The sequence below is a fragment of the Uloborus diversus genome, chromosome 6, assembly GCF_026930045.1.
Source record: "Uloborus diversus isolate 005 chromosome 6, Udiv.v.3.1, whole genome shotgun sequence".
NCBI classification, from domain to species: Eukaryota; Metazoa; Arthropoda; class Arachnida; order Araneae; family Uloboridae; genus Uloborus; species Uloborus diversus.
In genome coordinates this window covers 63,010,406-63,031,499 of record NC_072736.1, presented here as the reverse complement: position 1 = coordinate 63,031,499, position 21,094 = coordinate 63,010,406, and the positions used below count along the sequence as shown (strand labels likewise).

The 21,094-nt window shown below is 36.8% G+C and overlaps 1 protein-coding gene across 1 annotated transcript in view; it reads left to right on the top strand.

Annotated features, from left to right (window-relative positions):
* Window positions 1–20,330, top strand: part of LOC129224781 (uncharacterized) — a 69,109-nt gene extending 48,779 nt beyond the window's left edge. Inside the window, exons 4-5 of the mRNA XM_054859329.1 lie at window positions 8,148–8,188; window positions 20,157–20,330. Coding sequence (XP_054715304.1) covers window positions 8,148–8,188; window positions 20,157–20,330 — 215 coding nt within the window. The remainder of the gene's footprint in view (window positions 1–8,147; window positions 8,189–20,156) is intronic.
* Window positions 20,331–21,094: the final 764 nt, after the last annotated feature.

The following is a 21,094-nucleotide window of genomic DNA, read 5'->3' as shown; positions in this document are numbered from 1 at the left end:
ATACATTCTTTTAACTATTTCACAACAGAGATCGAGGTAAAAAATATATTATTATTTTTATTTGAAAGTTATTTCTGAAATGTTATGCTACAAAAACCATTTGCCGATATTTGCCATTAGTTAAATAAAGTTAAAAAATAAGCAAACTAGCGGGTCGGCGCACAGTGGAGTATTTGACTGAAAATCCTGGCCAAAAGTCCAAAATTAAAAATTTACCCGATTTTTATGAAAATTTATTCCATGATAGTTGACTAACTGGTGCATCGATCGGCACCTGTTTTGGAAACTTGAGTCACATACAATTGCTCATAGCCTCGGTGAAAGATGAGATTTCTAAAGGAATTTTCGCTTTTTTGTTACGTTTCAGCTTAATTATTACGTTTCAATGTAGATTTTTTTGTGGCTTTCTAAATGAATGGAATTGAACCAAACCAATTTTACGATATAAAGAAATGTCAGGGCTTAGTGCTAATTATAAATCAAAGTAAATATTTTTATTTTCTTTTTGTGAAAAAAAATAAAGAAAACTTGGTACGTGAGATTTTTAAAGGCTTTTCGCCTTAATTTATAACTAGAGAAAGCTTTTTAAATGGGTGTCGGGCTCGGTCGGGCTGTTTTGAAAGTTGCATCGTATTTGGCAAAGTCTCTAGTGCTAATTTCAGCAAAAAAATCTTCCGCCTACAACTGCCCTTTTTTTAAATCATTTTTTTTTTAAAAAAGTGCATAATCCGATCTTTTTGTGACAAGTCATGATTTTAAACTGAATTTACTTACAAAGATTTAATAAATTTGTAAAACAGTTATCATAAGTACTACTGAATGAAAAGATCGACATATTTGAGCGCACAAACAACAATAAAATTTCAGACACGAGTTTCATGGTTACGAGAAACCGCTTCATCAATGTGTAAAGATGTAAGTTATGGAATGAGAATCATCCAATTAATTTTGAAAACGCTTACCTTTATGCATCGCTAAAGAGATTCATTGCACCCTAAAACATGTGTTTGCGTTCAGTTATGTTAATTTTCTCATGTACGTTAATGAGTTAATAAATTAAATTATTTTGTGATCTCGCTAAGAAAATTTGCTCTTCCTTAAAATTGAGATCGATTTTAGATAAAATAAATAAATATTTATATTTTTTCAGATCATTGCTGCAAATAATGTGCCGGGGGAGGGGGTCTTTTCCCCTTATACATAGCAAAAGGGGGAAAATACCCCCCCCCCCCACACTTGCTAGCGTTAACGTTCCTACGCTAGCGAGCTATCCATATTTAAGACATTTTACCTACTCATTGTGAAATTAAAGTTAGATAAAATTTTAGTTCCAAGTTTGTTCGTACAATTTTTAGCGGGACACATCACGCGATGTAAAACTAAGGATCGACCCAAGGTACGAGTAAAATATATACAATTCAAAAACAAAGAGCTTTTGAATATCCATTTTCGAGTGTTTTTACAGTTATAATATCCTAGTTCATTTATTTATTTATTTTTTTCAATAGAAAAAAGGTTCTTTGTAACCCCGAAACCCTTGTCTTTAATTCTTTTTGTGCATGATTAACTCAGGGTTTTAATGATTGAAACCAAACGAAAAGAATAAAATTGATTATTTTTTTGGTTTCAAATTAGTGTTTTGTACAGAATACTAGGATTTTTTAACCGCTTTTTGCTTTTTTTCCCCCTCGATCAGTGCATTTAATTACATATCTTCAAAGGAAAACAGCCATTCGCATCGAACATGTTAACTTATCACTTGCCTAAGCATTATTGGCAAAAAGCCAACCGTGGCATTTATTTCGGATCGAGTGAAAATTATCGAAAATTTTTATTTCAACTCATTGAAAAAAAATTCATTATAAATCAGTGAAAGAACATAACTTCGCCGTTTTCGCTGTAAATGAAGATAAGGTGTTTATATTATTTCCTTAAAAAGTTTCAGAGCCATAACATTATTAGAATATTGGATGCAAGAATTTTAGTTTACATTGATTGAAGAATTGAAAAAAGTCGAAAAAGTGACCTCCCTTTGTAAATTCTTAGAAATTCGGTTAATTACGTTAGAACTTCAAACAAACCATAATCTTGAAGAAAATTATTTTTCCTATCTAGTGATGCATTGGGTTTTTTTCTACGTTTACTTGGATCGTTTTTACGGTCATAAACATGCAAAAGTCTAAACCGTGGATAAAATATTAAATATTTCATTTTCTAATTCAAATTTTAAAAATCGAGTTTCAAATTGTAACATCAGACATTTCAGACAACTTGTATACCAATTTTTGTGTCTATAAGTGGGATAACTTCGCCGTACAGCGCAGAAACGCACACAAGGGTGTCGCCTTCAAAAGAGTGAAAATTTCAAACTAGTTTTGGCCAGGATTTTCAGTCAAATACTCCACTGTGCGGCGGAAGTAACTATTACAGAAAGTGGAAGTTCGATAAATAAGGAAGTCAGCTAGTGGTCAATGACAGTTATTTTCTTATTAATAGGTCGTTATGCATAAATCGAACCAAGTTCTTGTCAGCTTTTTTAAGAATGTAAAAATATAAGGACAGTAAATGAAAATTAGAGAGGAAAAAAAAAAGCCCGGAGTCGGAGGGCCAGTGTGTTTTCCAACGACTCTGACTCCTTTACTCCAAAATCAGTCCGACTCCGTCTCCACAGCCCTGATTTCAATGAATTGAAAATCGGCGTTTGTTTTACTTGTTAATTACGCTGTCATTAGAATTTCAATAGTGAAATATTGAGTTTAATATTGAATAAAACTTAACTGGTAATGTTAACTGTATTAACTTCAATTGGTTCTTTCAGCATTCCACCATGAAATCCTCCCCCCCCCCCCCATGATTTGACATTTGCAAACTAAAATCGTACAAGATGTTACAAAAAAAAAAAAAGAATTATTTTATAATTGTAAGTTTGTATAGCTGTTGCTGATTGATGTAAAAGAACCAATTAAAATTGCTATAGTACAAAATAATAATCTAGATGTAAAATAAAATCTCAGAAAAAGGATTTCGAAACATTTAAAAATGTTTTCGAAAATTTCAAAGAGGATTCCGTAATGCTCGGAAACGTTTTTGAAAATTTCATGACCCGCAGCGGCACAATATATTCAGAAGCGTTTTTGAAAATTACAGAAAGAGGATTCCTAAATACTCAGAAACATTTCTGGAAATTACAGTAAGAGGATTCCGAAATACTCAAAAAAGTTTCTGAAAATTAAGGTAAGAGCATTTCGAAATACGACAAAATTTTGTTCATTATCCTTTTAAATTATTATTTTTAATGAAAAGTATGAAACGTCTGGTGCGGGACAAAATTACCATTTTCCATGGAATGGCCCTATGGAAGGGGACCCGCCAACCAGACTTACAGGGCCGCCTCGGGCTCTCGGCGGCCCTGTCTAAGTGAGCTAATTGATCTCCTCACAAAGGTAGGACAATAATGAAACAAATGATTCTTCGGGCTTTGATGGGCGACTTGAGTTGTATACAGGCCCGAAGAGAGGCCATGTGAGCCTAGTCGGAAACTAGGGACCCGGGCCTTGGGGGGTGGGGACCCGGCGACAGTGACGCAAGAAAAAAGAACGAAAGAAAAAAAGAAGAAAAAAAAGTAAAAAAAGAAAAGAAGAAAGAAAAAAAGGGGGGGGGGACTCCGAATAAGAGAAAACATAAAGATAAGCTAAAATTTACTTTTTTGGTATTTATTGTTGTGGCACTTAAAATAGAGTTCATTGCTTTCTAGTAAGCAGTTTTGATTTTTTTTCTCCCCCCCCCCCTTTTCTTTTATCTCCCCTTTTTTTCTTACCACTTTTCTTTCCTCTTTTTTTTGGGGGTGGGGGTGGGGGGAGAGCTCAGCGACATAACTGACAAGGGGCCCACCTTGGCTCTCTGCGACCCTGGTTGTATATAACTTTTGTTTAGCGGATAAGAAAACTCGATAATTCTCCACCTCTTTAAAATACTTCCCGAAAGAGAGGTACAAGTGAATTGATCAAATGAAGGGAGTAGTTATTTTTTTCTTTGTACGTTTTCTTTATTGTCGGTTCTACGAATCCTTTAAATATGTGGGAGTCCCAACCTGTTAACCCACGTTTTTTTTCATCAACGAATGAAGGCGACAACCTTCCTAAATCGTGTGTATCAGCAGGATTACTTTTTCACCTTTGGATCCCTGACAAATCCAAAGGAACAGTGTACATCATCGGGTTGGGATAGTTAAAAATAAAAACGCTATTGTTCCCCGTTGTTGATTTTTCTTTGTCACACCGTTGTTAAAAATCAGCTGGTGTTGTAATAATTATTCTTACGAAGATAATTAATTCACTTCTTATTTTCTTGCCTGTTTTGACGCATTGTGAAGCGCACAAGAATATGTAAGACATATATGCTGCTCATTACAATAATTTAAATAACGGGCAAACTACGCGTCATTGTAACTACTAAATCGTAATGCATTTTAGGTGTTGTTTTTCAAGAATGTTAACATTTTTATTTGTAAAAACAATTTAACAATTAAAAGCTACAAGTTAATAGTACGTTTTTTAAGGTATCGTATTGAGTGAAACATTTCCCTCTATGAAGAGGAACCAAACAAAATTTACATAAGTATGTAGATTCGCTCTTTTTTCCCATGAGCGCAAACTCTGTATCTTCAGTTTATCGTGGAAAATGGTTTCTTTCCATTCGCCAAAATAAATGTTTTGTTATGGACATGCAATAAACTCTCATTAAACCGGACCCTATTAAACCGGACTTAGCTTGATCCGGACAGCCAGATGTACATACTGTGTAAATCAGAGGCAAAAGGTAGCGCGATAAAGTATTTTTGTAGGCCGTTATTTTCTCTCATGCAGTTTTATATTTCATTCTTTTAAACTCAAAACACAATGTTTACTGTGTACAGAATTTTTTTGGGGGGCAATCACGAATTGCTTATTGATTATCTTGACCGTTGAATGACGTCTGCGTTCGCATTCTTAGAGTTTATTTTTCTATACTTATAATACAGTCGTCCATGTGCCTTGGAATCGAATCATTTATGAACGGCCTTTTTTTCTATGCTTACAATGCAAGAACCATATGCCTCGGAATCGAATTTATAAACGACCTTCTCGACTTTACACAATCCTTTTTATGCGAAAACAGTATCCAGCACACAGCATCCATCCAGCACGTGGCATTCAATTGAATTTTGACGTATTTAATTCAAATGATGGTTGCGATAAAAGCCATTAGTAGAAACAAGAAACCCAACGAGTGGGGTCCTATCGCAATTCGTGATTTTCAAAAACATAATTTGAATTCAAGACGTCAAATTTCAAACTAATTTGTTTTGTGTACCTTGGCTTGATTTATAAGTTATTTTGTTTTATCCTTGCATTTATTAATTCGGATGACCTGTATCCCTAAGCGTAATTCCGACATCGTCCGCGCGTCACGTCACCTACGTTCTCCGAAAAGGGAGAGGCATACATATATCGCGAAGGCACGTAAAGCACGTGACAATACTCTCACCGAATAGAGAGAGCCTGCTCATCTTGTGGAGACGAATAAAATGCGACTCCCAGCTGTACAGAAGCCAAATATCTAGCTTCTCGTTACGTTGACGGGTCCCGTACAATTCGACTTGCTGCCATGGCAACGCCGACCAAAAACTCATTTTAGAGAGAAAAAATCGTCGCTAACGTGGCGTGCGGACGATATTACGCTTTAATGAGATTTTACTGTACGTGGAATACGAGAAAACTCGTGAGCCCTCCGTAAAAGATGATGCGAAAAATTCAATGGAGAAACGAGTGAGTGATACGCAATGCGTTAGCCCTACAGCCTGATCACGTTGCCATGGAACTAGTAAGCTGCCAGTTCAGACGATTCAAGCAGTCAAAATATTTAGAACTTTACTTGCTATACTATTACCTTGCTATTAAGGTAAAATTTGAACCATTGAGTATTTTTAAACTTCTATGCGTTGAGAAGGGGAGTGGTGGATAGATGGTAATTAATGAAACCGGAATTCGTATTAGATGATCGAGTCTCAGTTAATAGCTTTAGGAAATCTGTTTTAATTAACTTAGAAGCTCCTAACAAATTGCACCTAACGCAGAAAAAACCCGCTCTTTCATTTCGCATCAAAATTTTAAACTCGTGACTATGTTTTCACCATCAAACTTTCAAAGTAATAAATAGGTTCCTTTAGAAATTCCGATTTTATCTCATGCCTGACTTGACAACTCCCAGCTGTTTTTCCAAGAGATAGCGTATAAAGGGATGGTTTTAAAAAAGGAGCGGAACAGCACTTCTCTGTCGCAAGGAAAAACGTAAACCATCTTTGATTGCTCAACCCCCATCCAGGGCCGTGCCGTCTGTATGTGCAAAGTCATGTGGCGCACGTCGGCGCCAGAGTCAAAAAGGCGCCGAGCTCTGCCGATCAAAAATGCGCCAATTGGGTAAGATAATTCTCCGACCAAAAAAGTGAACTTTCATTCAATCTAAAGGTGGCGACGATATTAATCTGTTCATTGAAACTAGCCATCCGTCTCACTTCCTGTATCTAACAGGAAAAATTATTGCCTTGTTATGTCTAAATATGCTTTTCAAAAGTGCAAACTTTTGCACTAAAAACACGTGACGCTAATTAATCCATACATTCATATTTTTCTTCGTAATGTGGAGCTATGAATGCTATTTCATTATGTCTATTGTACACCAGGTTGAGCATACGAGGCGCAAGAACTTTGCTACTACCCACTGTAAGTCCTGTGATCAATGGCGTAGCTAGGATTTCATTTCGGAATGTTCCGGATTTGCGGGGAAAAAAAAAAAAAAAACTATCCAGACCAGATATCCTCAAATCCAATGTTGCTAAAACTCCTTTAAGAAGTTTATATTTCTGATTTTTTAAACGTTTTTAGACATTCTTAGCCCATGCTTTGGCTTTGAAGTTGCTTCTTACCAGAAGGAATAATTGCCTTAGGTCGTAAGATCATTTTTTTGACAAATCATTACGTTTTTTTTATGAAAAATGGAGGAAAAAGTGTTTTCAAATTCGATTGATCCTTGCATTATATAAGAAGTAGAGAAATTACGTAGAATTCTATTCACTCAAATTCTAGTTTTTTGTACTGTGCAGGGACTGCTTGGAGCAATACGTATTTTTGTGATTTTTAACTACTGCTCGTGGTAATTCGACTGCTTCATGTTATCATACTTAAAAATTTGTTTAGCACATTTGCATATTATTTACTCGTGCGTAACACTTATATATTCTAGACCATAGGATAACTTTTTAGTTCCATAAAATAACGACTTGACCATAATTACCTGATTCTCTAACCCCCGCCCGTTTCTTCAACTATTTGTGCATTAAATTTAAAAAAGAGCTTTGAAAAATGTATATGTTTTAGATATTAAATTTAATGCCTTTCTAACGATTCCGTACTTTAAAATTAACTTATTTTGCAGAAAAACATTTAAATTTCAGTTTTTAAGGTGGAATGTCTTCTATATTATTATGCTTCAATTTATAAATATAATCAGTATTCTGTTGTCTTTTGACAGGCACAAAAGTTTGATTAATTATTCATCAATTAGAGATTAGAGAGATATTTAGAGCGACGTTAACTTTAATATTAGAATATTTTCTTTTTCCAAAACGCATTAGCATATCAGTTGAGCTACTGAACTTGAAATAACTTCGAGAAATGAAGTAAAAATGTTTACTGTATTCCACAATTAAATATTTATTGTTTTTTTTTTCTTTTAATTAAAGTTCAAACCTATTTTTTCCACATTGTATTTGACTAAAAAAACCTTTCTCCAAGTGTTAACTAGATTTTTCTCGAACGCCACGGCATAAAGGCGCTCAAAAGCGATTTGCACGACGACGCTGATCACTTGATCAGACTTGGCGCGGGCCTGCCCACATCATGGTTTTACTATTCAAAATACTATTTCTTGTTTTACTATTACGGTTTATGAGATTATGGTTTTGCTATTTAAAATAGTAAAACCATAATCTCTTATAGTTTTACTATTTTCTGAATGGATATGTATTTCAGTTTTTTAAGATGCTTGTAATTGCAGTTTTCATGCTTTTCTCGATTGAGACTGATGATTGATTTTTTTTTTTTTTTCAGCCGATCCAAACATAGCTTGTGGTGCAAAGGAACAATACAAGGTTCGTTGCTCTTACTTTTTTCTTTAATTTTTTTAAAATTTATTAACAACTATTAAAAAATGTTCTTGTTGGTGACTTATGGTTTAAAGTTATTGCCGTCATTTAGAGCAGGGCTTCGCAACCAGTGTGCCGCGGCACACTGGTGCGCCGCGACAAGGAACCCAGTGTGCCGCGGTATTTTCGTAGTTATACAAAAAGAAAGAGCCTTGACGTATTTTATTTTAAAGTTACGGCCAAATTGCGTTTGTATCGTTCTGTAACTTCTCAATTCACTCTGTCGATCATGTGCAATAAGACATACCCGATAAGGGGAGAGGCGGGATTTATTTGCTGCCCCACCTCTTTTAAACTTCTTGTGATCCTATTACTTTCAGTTTTTGAAAACGGATTTTAACTTCCAAGAAATCAACTAGTTATACAGAATTTTTTCTAAACCTTTCGCAAACGAGAGTATCGTCCTCTCCCCCAGGAATTTTAGCCCCAACTTTAGTTTTTGCTTTCCTCTTTTCCAGTTCCGATACTAATTTCTTTTTATCGTAGTTTCTCAAAGCTCGGTTCTGAGACGTAGTAAAATAGAAATTAAAACCGTACAGTTTCCTCCATCGTGAAAATCTCATGGCAGAATTTACCAGATGAGCTGAAGTCAGCTTTGGCTGAAGTCGTGATGAAAATCGTGATTTTCATAAATTCGAGGCCGCATAATTCTCGCCTTTTCTCCGTACTTTGTGAAGAAATGTGGGCAGATCACCACTCCCTACTTCTTCATATAGAGATTCGCTGACTTTCGCGTGGTGAGGTACTAGCAAGAGTTTTTGAATTGAAGGACGAGGTACGACAATTTTTGATTTTAAAAAACGAAATGCAGTACGCCAGTTTTTTGCAAGATAAATATAGGGTGGCAAAACTAGCGTACATGGCTGACATTTTTGAAAACATTTACGAATTGAATCGGAAAATGCAAGGACAGTGAGAGAATTCGGGTTACATATATGGACAAGCCAAACGGGTTCAAATCAAAACTTCAGCTGCGGAGAGAAGTAATACTTCGTGGCTCCTTGGGCATGTTCAAAAGGACCGTCAACATGGTATGTGAAGAAAATGGCATAGAAGAAAAGCTGCTGACTATAGTGGCAGAACATTTAGTCATACTTCAGGACAAGTTTCAGCACTATTTCAAGAATTGTAATATGGAACAGTACGGCTTGATTCGCGTTCCATTCTCTTCATCTGCGGATGCATCAGTTAAAGATCTTTTTTTGAAGGCGCGAGAAGAATTTATGAATCTCAAGATCGACCGTATTCTTAAACGTAAGTTGAGCGAAGTGCCTCTGGAAGAAATTTGGTTGCTGATTCAAAATGAGTATCCCACCATCTCTCGTCTTGCTATTGATGTGCTGCTACAATAAAACCTGTAAAGTTGACCACCCTTGTAAGTTGACCACCTGTCTATGTTGACCGCTTTAGTCAGGAACGGAATTAGTCCTATCTCATATAATGAAGGAAAACCTCTGTAACTTGACCACCTCTCTATCTTGACCACCTGTCTATCTTGACCACTAATGTACGCCAAATTTGGTCTGGAGTATTGTAAAAAACCCTTTGCAAGTTGACCACTTTTTTTTTTTAAACTTTTTTCAGCAAATTATTTTATTTTATTATTTATTAATTATTATTATTCTTCCTTTTTTCTTTTTTTTTTTTGTTAGCTTTCCAAAAGTGTTTTTAATGCTCTGATGACAAACTAGCATTTTACTAACTAAACAGCAGTATAAAGCTTATGCTGCTCTTTATTCTCCAAACTTGTTTTTCATTTGTTGTTCCATTTGAGATAGCTTTTTGTACCCTGTTCAATGAAAATAGGTGTCAGTAGAAAAGTTCAAAGTCTTTTCTTTCACTTGCAATATGTTGTGGCAACACAGGAATTGTGCTAAAAAGAGCAGGACCGGATCTATACATTTTGGGCCTAAAACAAAATATGTAGAGCCCCTCTCTAGTGGCCAGCAGTGTCTATTTGTAAAGTGAATAAGTCTTAGTGCTAATTTTTTTCTTTTTTTTCTTCAATTTTTAGGGCCGTTAGCTCCTTTAAGGACGCGAGCCCCTCGCACTGCGGATACGCTGATCTGGACCTGCTAATGAGTAAAGTTACATGTTTCTGATTAATGGATTAAGAGATAGGACAGTTTAATTTTGCCTTTATGAACTGGGAGAGTCGCGCTTATTGCTCTTTGTGCTCTAAGTTGTACAGAAAAGGCTTGAAAAAGAAAGTTAGTTGAACTTGAGATTAATAAAAAGTATGAAATATTATATTAAAATTAATTGAAAATGGAGAGAGCAAGAGAAAATTAGCCGGCACACATGGAATTTCGAAAACTACAATGTCTAATATAGTTAAAAACAGGGAAAAAATAACAAAATTATTTGAATAGTATTTTAATTATTGTTTCACTTTCAATCATGTTAAACAATGAAAGTGAGTTGAACAGAAATAATAAGGGTGATTTACTCAAAAAATGAATACATGATGAGAGAAATGACAAAAAATAAAAAGAATCATTACCGCCCTTCATAAGTTGACCACCTGTCTAAGTTGACCACCATAATACTGCACCGCGAGTGGTCAACTTACACAGGTTTCACTACCATTTGCAACTACATATTTTGCGAACTCAGCCTCTCAGCTATCGCACTTATAAAAAAACAGTAAGAAATCATCTCTAAAGAGCCTGGATCAAGAACTTCGTGTAGCTCTTTCCAGCAGAGCCGAGTATCAAACGTCTTCGCGAAAATTAGTGTCAAACGGAAGTTAGGTGCATGGTTTTAATTTCTTGCTTGCTTCTTTCTTTGAAACATTATTTGATAAATTGTTTAACTGCAGTGTGCACTTTAATGACATGTTTGACAGAAATGCTTTGAAACATATGAAGCATAATTTTCTGTAAATAGCTATAGTTTTGTTGTTCATTATCAACCTCAATACATTCGAAGTATTTCTGCTTTCTAAATAAATTTAAATAGTGAAACCTGTGTAAGTTGACCATTTGCGGTGCACTTTCTTAGTGGTCAACTTAAACAGGTGGTCAACTTACAGAAGTTGAATTATATGACATAGATCTAATTTTGTGCCTGAAAATAGCGGTCAACTTAGACAGGTGGTCAACTTACAAGGGTGGTAAACTTTACAGGTTTTACTGTACTACGTTTGTTATAATTGTTTTATTCATATGAAAAAAGTCCCCCCCCCCCCGTCTTTTTACCAATGAATGATAAAAACATTTTTCTATATTACCATTGCGAAATTAAGTTCAGTGTGCCCCGTTGATCTAGAAATTTCTTAAGTGTGCCGCAAAGTAGAAAAGGTTGAGAAGCACTGATTTAGAGTATTGTCTCCAGCTTATACTTTCTCTTGAAAAATAATATATATTCTGAGGAAAATGTAATGTCAATCGTTAAATATTTCTAGCAAGTATCTTAAATTGTAGGTTGTTTTTGTTCCAGTGCATTTCTTCTTCTTGTACCTCAAGGGGAGAAAAAAAAACCGATTTTTTTTTAAAATTTGAATATTGTTTTACACTATAGGAAGAGAGGATCCAGTTTCTGCTTTTGGAAGGGATCATTTTCGGAAAGGAGGGGGCGGGAATCAGAGTGCAATTTTCGGCAAATAGGATAGGGCGATTTTATCCAAATATGTCCCAAAAATGCAATTTTAGGCCATATTTGATTGCTTAAGAAGGGTTATTACCCCCATGAATTCTTTCCCCCTGGATCCGCACTAGTAACACTTAGAGACACGTGAAATGTGTCAATTTATTTAAAATAATGTGTACTGGAAAATATGATTTATTCTATTTTCACTTTCTTTATACTACTTTATTTATAGAAGAAAGTATTAGATTCGTACATATTTTCGAATTTCTAATTTTTACGGATTCGAACGTTTTGAGGTGTGCCGAGTCCATTTCGACCATTTTTAAAAAATGTCTGTATGTGTGTATGTGTGTGTCACGTATGTGTGTGACCAGTTTTTTGTGGCCGCGCTCTACAGCAAAAACTACCGCATGAATCGAACGAAATTTGGTACACCTATTTACCGCTATGTGAACTTCTGCCCATTGGTTTCTGGCGCGAATTCCTCCAAAGGGGGTGGAGCAATGGAACGTTTCTTAAGTTATGCGTGCCTGCTATTCCCCAAAAAGTAACTGGTGGAATCAAACAAAATTTGGTCCATATGTTGCCCCTAACAGGTACAGGTCTGATTCAATTTTGGTGTCAATAGCTCAAACGGGGGCTAGTAAAGTCATTCATACTATGAAAAAATAGGGGATTCTTATCAGAATTCTAAATTAGTGTTCATTTTAATGTCAATATCCTTGTATAAAAAATTGCTCTCAGAAATTTTGAAGAAGATTTTAATCTATGGCGATTGTAGTTGAGAGTTGTTCGCCCCCCCCCCCCTCAGTATTAGTTTTTCCTGTAGTCGACCTATAAAATAATCTAGCAATCTTTCACAGCATTTTCTAGAAAACTAGAGAGAAATTTAGTTGATGAAAAGAAACAAACCTTTTTCCCCCCTTTTTTTCCAATTACAAAACATATTTTGACTTATGGAAAAGTGCCAAACAATACGCATTGTTCTTTCTTCTCCGTGTACTTTGTTGGAAGGATAATTTCCAACCTCTGCTGAATCGATCAGTTTTCACGAGCTTATCTAATTAGTCTTGCTATTTTTAGTTTAGGCTCATCATTATAGTTGTATGCGATTTGAGTGCAATTTAATTAAGCGTAATAGAATTTTTTGAAAGATCTTTGAAATAAAGAAGGTTTTAAAAGATTTTCTGAAAGTTGGATGGAACGAAAGCAGTGATGGGCATAATCGAGTTCTCATAATCGAATCACTCGATTATTCAAGATCATTCGAGAACTCGATTACCACGAGTTCTCGATTATCGTATCTCGAGTTCTCGATTATCACTTCTCGAGTTCTTGAGCGATGAACTTCTCGAGTTCTCGATTATCACTTTCTGAGAACTCGAGCGATCAACTGCTCGAGCTCTCGATTGTCACTTTCCGAGTTCTCGAGCGATCAACTGCTCGAGTTCTCGCTTTGAACTTCTTGAGATGTTAAGTTCTCGAGATGTTGAGTTCTCGAGATGTTGAGTTCTCGAGATGTTGAGTTCTCGAGATGTTGAGTTCTCGAGATGTTGAGTTCTCGAGATCTTCAGTTCTCGAGATGTCAATCACTCGAGCAGTGTTATTCTTCGATCGATTTGATAATCGAATGAACCTCTCAATATAGTTGACTTCTGACAAGGGTGCCCACCTATGGAGGGGGAGGGGGTCATGGCTCAGACTGTGCTATTGACATTTTTAGGGGGGGGGGGTGTTTTAAGGGGTATTTTTCTCATTTGTTGGGGGGAGGTCTCTGCGATATTGAGGGTGGGGGGCGGGGGCTTGACCTCAGGGCGGGTGAGCACCCTTGCTTCTGAAGTGTTTTAGTTGCAGGGGCGGATCCGTCATTTAGGCAGTCAAAGGGCTGGCTTTGAAAAGTTAATGATTTTACTTATGAATGAGCATGGTTTTTTTCTGTCTTCCGCAAAAATTTGCATTGAAACCTTTTAACCCTTCCCCCAGAAAGACGAGCTGCGCTGAGGAACCCACAGGGGAGGTGGGTCATTGCGCAGACTGAGCCATTGAAATTCCTAATGGACGTTAGGCTTTTTTAGGGAGTGTCCTTCTTGAGGGGGAGAGAGGATCCCTAATTTTGAAAAGTGTGCCAGCACACTTGAGGAATAGATCCCCTTGCGATCTAAATGGTATTACAATCAAATAATTGCCTTTCGAATGTTTCATTCGAATAGTGTTATAATCGAATGTATACTGTTGAATGCTAGATTATCAAATGATTCTTTGGGGATGCTTGGTAGTCTAATGATATGTTTTGAGCGAAAGGTGTTAATGAATAAACACATGGACGGGTCTGTGGGAGACATGTGTTGTGTCTCCCGGTGGTGGAAGTAAAGGTTGGAGGCGCTTATATAAGGTTCTAACTTGAGAGGCATTAAAATTATAGTTCAGGTAAAAAGGGGGAATACTTAAGTTGAAAACCTGAGGGGACGTCTTCCCCCTTACGTTCACCTTCGACTATACGATTGGGTAATGATACAAGTGTAATAGGCAGTAACAAACGTTTTACAGCCCAAATATACAGATCACTGCAGACACGTGTTTCGGGGTTTCAAGGAACCCTTTTTTCAACACAAAATAGTGAGATTGTGGATGTAAGGACATTACTGGATGTCTTTACGGACCATTCATTAATTACGTAAGGGTCCCGTGGGGGTGGGGGTGGAAAAATGTCTGCATACTTTGGGGGGGGGGGGGGGAGAGGGGTTCAAACGCATTCTTAAGCAGTATTTTCCAAGCCGATGTTTCATTTGCGTCTGGAAAATAAAAACGTATTAGGATGACTTTTTTATTTGTTTTACGAAGAATTAATTATGTAAAACATAATAAAAGAATTGCACTATGTATGGCATGTTTTATTTTAAACTACTATCGCATCATATATAAAAAAATGTCGAAAACACATTCAGTCTAGATTCCAACTTTTTAGTAAATATTTCTTCACGGAAAAAGGTTTAATTTAATAATAGTGAATTAAATTTCGATTCCAGTGATATTAGATTAGTTATTTCATTATTTCTAAAAACGAAATGGAATCTTACTTAAGAATAGGGGGAGGAGTTTGAAAAACCTTACGTACCCTTACATGGGGGGAAGGGGTCAAAAATGGCCCAAAATCATCCATATGTAACAAAGGAATGGCCCCTTATATGTAAAAGCTTACTATTTTGTTGAAAAAAGGGTACCTTAAAAACTCCAAAATACGTTTCTGCATTACTCTGTATATTTGGGATACAAAACGTTTGTTATTTCATGTTACTTCTCGGCACAAAGGTACTTAGTTATTTCTTAATAAAACAAGTGGTTAACTTCTCGTGTAATTCATTTCTGTGGGTGCAAATAAGAGGGGGGGGGGGGAGTTTTGACGTAAACTGCGGGATTGTAATTTTTAGGGGATTTTGTCTCTTTGGAGGGTATTGCTCTTGGGGGAAGAGCTTCATAGGTGGTGCTATTTGCTCTTGAAATGGATAGATTTGGAATGATTTTTAAAATCGAATGATTGCTTTTCTCTTGCTTTATTCGAATGGGGTAATAGTTGAATGTTTGACTTCGAATTTTCGATAATTGAGAGATTCCTTAATAATCGAACGATATTTTTAGAACGAAAATTGTTAATTATCATATGAGCAGATTTATGGAGGGGCAAGTGTTGTGTGAGTGGCGGATACAATGGAGGGTCGTGGGGGTCATGACCCCCCCCCCCCTGAACTCACGAGAATAGAATCCATACACATTGTGTTCAAATAATTTATGCATAAAATGCAAACGATGACACTATCTTATCTTTTCAATACATTAATTATTTTTCAAAGAAAATATTTAAACTACTACTTTGTTTTATTGCTTATGAAATTAATTTGCAACGTTTATCCCCAATTATGTGCCTTATTCCTGACCGATTTGGGGCTTTTTATTGACCCCCAAAAAAGTTTCAGAATTTTTTCGTACTTAAAACGGGAATTTCGTTCATGGGGGAGGGCTTTCTTCAGCATGACCCCCACCCCCCTTCAAATGGTTTTCACCACTGGATCACACCCTGGTGTGATCCAGTGGTGAAATCTTGAAGCAAAGGATAGAGAAACGCTTTCCATACTGTTTTGAACTTGACAGTTATTAAGATTAAATACGTACGTATGTACAATTTTTATTAAAAAGTGAGGGATAATAATAATATGGGCAAGTCGTTGGGCGACACTAGCAGGTTTAAACTTGAGAGTTGTTAAACTTAAAAATATATTAAACCGGTATCAAGGGCTTCCATATAGGGGGGGGGGGGCAAGTGGGGGCTCAAGCCCCCTCCCCCTTCTTTGAAATTAGGACATCCTTGCCTTTAGTACTTTTTTTTTTTTTTGCAAAAATGTAAAATCATTTCTTCTCCAGCAATTAATCAATAAGTTATTAAAAATGTCAAATTTTAAGAACTCTAATCTGTACTGAAATCGGTTTCTATGGGGAAAATATCCTATTAAACCATGGGGAGAATATCTGAGTCCCCCCCCCCTTAAAATTTTGCATATGTGCGCCCTTGACCGGTATGGTACAAACCGTGTAATTGAAAATTTAATGTAGTCTTAGCCCTTTTTCGGATTATCGTTTCTTGGGGGAGGGGGGGTTGTCATAAAAAGCTCGCACAGGGGACGGACGGACACCCCTGTCATTCTATAAGGTTTTAGAATCAAATAATTGCTTCTCAAATGTGTCACCCCTGTCATTCTATAAAGTTATTGAATCAAATTTTTGCTTCTGCTTTTTTTCTAATGGGGTTACTCAGAGAGCACACTTCGTTGAGTAAACGTTTTAAAGCGATTGTTAACGCTGTGACAGCCATGTTGAAACGTTTATGAAATGTTTAATCGCAAGGTGTTTATAATTCAGTGGTGTCCCCCCCCCCCCCCATGACGATGACACTCATCCCTCAAATGTGACGTTGAACCCCCTAAAATAAATTAAAGCCCGCTTAAGTTACCCTTTCCTCTTCAAAACTTCAATGGCGCGGTCTGCGCCATTTACCCCCCTCCCCCGCGCTCTCTCTTGTATAATATATTGTTTGTTGTGGAATGCTCGGTTATCGAGTATCTCGGATAGTTTGAAAACCGAATACGTAATTTGCTTTACAGAGAAACTTGACAATCAATTTTAACCTATTTGAGGACCAGCGCACGGAAAATGAAACGTAGGTACGGAACCTTAAGTTCCGAAATGGACCGTTGCGAGCCTAAGCATTTTCAGCAGTTTTGCCTCAACTTTACAAAAAAAAAAAAAAAAAAAACCCATAAAATCAGCACATTAATTGACTGAAGTTGAGTAAATAATATACTAATCAACATTTACGAAACTATAAGGAATATGACATAAACAGAAGCGAGTAAAACAAGCAAAATACTTAAATTTAACTACCCACGCGAAAATAAATGCTACGCACACAAGAAGTCACAAATATCTTGCGTATGGAATTTCGAAAAAAAAAAAAAAAAAAAAACAATCTGTATAAAATGTAATTTTTATTTAAAAATTGGGCCGAAGAGTGGAAGCTAAAATTAATCCCACACGACGAACTTCAATATTTCTTTTTAATGCACTCAAAAACATTTCAACTTCACTCCCAACACTTTTACTGTTATTGCATATTCCTAAAGTCGACGAATGAAAAAGAAAAATAAAAAAGAGCGGATCAAGAAAGAAAAAAAATAATCATGAACTTCAATGCACTTCAAGCCACACTTGTACACTTTTCAATGCGTCGGAAATCCCAATCCTATGGAAAACGCAATCAGAAATATTTTACCCTGCCTCCTCATGTATTAATCAGATAAATATACTCAACTACTCTCAACAAGAACATCAAAAAAAAAAAAAAAAAAAAGAAGCAAAGCTATAAACTAGGAAAGAATGAGTACTTTTGCGCAGAGCAACTATTCCCCTACTTGTTTACATTATTAACTTCGTGTTTGAGAGTCCGAAACCATTCGAAATAATCACGTGATAAATGAAAATCATTAGTTTAAATGCATAACCGTTCGAATAAATCACTCAGTCGCCCAAATGGCCGAGCATCTAGTTTCTGACAAGTTAACAGGGAATCTAGTCGAACCTGCATCCCTCAAGGATTGCGACCCCAAAATGATGACTAAAATCTATCGAATCGACCCCCTGAAACAAGCTTGCATTTCGAACTTTACCGGAGGGTAAGGGGACAAAAGGTGTATCTGCTAATTTTATCGGAAAACAACAAAAAACTAGACCCACTTAAATGTAAAAACTAGAATTTTTCATGGAATTTGGGGGGAGTGGTATTGATTCCCCTTCAAAAAGGGGGTGTCAATCCCCCCCCCCCAACTTAACCTAAAACTTCTAAAAGCCAGGAGGGTTCACCCCTTATTATACCCCTAAATGGTAGGCTAAATGTCACATTCCTATCTCGAGCGCACCCCTGCCAAAACAACTCGGGAATTCAACTGAAGTCAAGGGAGTCCACCTCCCCCCTTTCGCAGGGCGATGGCGCACCCTCTCAAATGTTACGGAGCATCCGTCTAGAAAGAGCTCTCCCCCCCCCTCCCGAAATGAGATTAAAAATAAAAAACTCTAAAAAAACCGCTTCTAAAAATTTCGGTTTCGCAGGCTGCGCCATGGACCCCCTACCCCCTTTCGAAAATGAGATTAAAAAACCCTCTCAAAAAACCGGCTCTAAAAATTTTAGTTGCACAGGCTGCGCCATGCCCCACCCCCTTTTAGTGGGCACCCCCGTAGCAATCAACTCAATTTTGGAAAAGCTCAGAAAATGAACTACTCGAGTATTTGAGTCAAACGTCTCGAGACCTCGATTTGAAACATCTCGAGATCTCGATTTAAAACATCTCGAGATCTCGATTCAACAGATCTCGAGAAGTCAATCGCTCGAGTACTCGATTCAAAAAATCTCGAGAAGTCAATCGCTCGAGTACTCGATTTCAAAGATCTCGAGAAGTCAATCGCTCGAGTACTCGATTTCAAAGATCTCGAGAAGTCAATCGCTCGAGTACTCGATTCGGAAGATCTCGAGAAGTCAATCGCTCGAGTACTCGATTCGGAAGATCTCGAGAAGTCAATCGCTCGAGTTCTCGATTTCAAAAGATCTCGATTATCAATCACTCGAGTGATCGACTTAAAAAGATCTCGATTATCAATCACTCGATTATCAGAAGTACTCGATTCCCGAGATCTCGATTATCAAAAGATCTCGATTATGCCCATCACTAAACGAAAGCGGCATAATTAGGCTGTCTTTTCCCTCTTCAGTCCCCGCTTATACGGTACACATCTGTTTTTACTCATGACTTGTATATGGATTAGTTACCGAAATGTACTAAAGATCTATAGGTGAAAATACAAGTATTGAAGTAAAAATGTGTCAAGGCATAGAGATTATTGAAAATAGAACAATTCCACGGGACTGACACTTTTACAGCAAAACAACAAGTATTTTGTAACATACAACGCAAAATGTAGATAGTACGAAATATGTTTCCCCCTAGATTATTTGTACATTTCAGGCTGAATTTAATGGTATAATTGGATTCCCAAAATATATTTCTTGGGTGATTATTAAAAAAAAAAAGTTAAGACAAGGTAACTAACTGACTGACAACAATGAAAGTAGCATGTTAGTCAGATCACGGACCGTAGGTTGGAGACCACTGACTTGCAGGATTCTGTAGAGTTTATAAGTTTAGCGTTTGGTTTGTACTTTGTTCATCGACTGTGGCTGTGTTTTCCATGACAGACTGTAATCGGAGAATGAGGAATTTCGCTGGACGTATTCCGTCTTTCGTCGATACCTCTGATTTGTGAATGTTGTTATTCACCGGCTGATGTCGACGTTTACTAGATCTAGAATTCGTACTTCCACTACACTACACTCTAGTCCACGATCCTCCGTACCTCCCACTACACATGGTTTTTCCGATTGGATGGGGAGCCCAAAAATATTGATTCGGAATGGGAACGTGGAGGACTCTGTGACCACCAGAGATTTTACGGTCAGGGGTCACCATTAGTTAACACGGAGAATCTTCGACCGGCTGGCATCTAACCCATAATCCTGTAGTTGCGAGTCCAACGGCTTACTGATCAGCCCATCACGTCGTGTGGCTTTCTGTGAAAGCCAGCCTACCAAGGAGCATCTTTGCTTACGAATCATTAAAATGATCGTGATTGTATTTCCGCGAAAGGAATTAAACCAATATTTTACCATTAAAAAATGCCTGAGTTACTGACGTAACATGCATCGAAGTTTTGTTTCAATTCGTAGACGGCGCTGCACATTGCGGCTGAAAGTGGACACTTGGACATCGCTCGAGTGTTGCTGGACCACGAGGCTGACTTGCTGGCCAAGGATAGCTCTGGTTTGACGGCCATGGATCTGGCTGAGAAGGCTGACCAACCTCATGTCATGGAGCTGCTCAAGGAAGCTGCTGGTAAGTGAATTTGTGGTCCTTTGGTAACCATGTATATTATTTAGCTTTCTTTTAGAGAAGTGCCATCGTATATTAATATTGTATCGTTTAGAAGATTTAGAACAAGAGAAAAAATGGGTTACTCTAACTTGCTGTTATCAAAATTTTCCTTTGTTTTAGCTAATCTATATACATAAATGGCTACTTCTGTATATAAGTGTGTTCCGAGGTAACCTTCAGACCGATTTTAACCATTTTTTCACCATAGGTAGCTACATTCTCAGGAAGATATATAGGCTATAATTTATTTCTAAAAAACGTAGTTTAAAAAAGTAATTATGGAAAACAGTAAGTTTCATGCAATTTGCCCATTAAATGATTAAATATAAAACCCATTGTTACAAAATTCGTTGCCTTACAACAGCAATATTAATAGCAATCATAATAAAAATTTTGAACTAAGGCTTCTCTGGAGCAAGCATGAAATTTGTTCACTATTAACCGGGTACCCGGCGCTGCAAGGGCATTTAATTCAATAAAAATAGTGATTTTTTTTTCGTTTGCAAATGCTACTTTTTACACACTACTGGGAACACAAGAGAGATTTTTTTTTAAATCTTTGTTTTTGTTAGGGAATGGGCGGTTAGAATAAATAGAGATGGATTAAAAATTTTGAGATAGGTCGTATAAGCAGATAGAAGCCGCCGCAGGCGGCATTCTTGGCGTCGAAAGGTGAATGGCACAAAACAGAACTGGAGATAGATATAGAAAATATTTTATTCATATTCATATT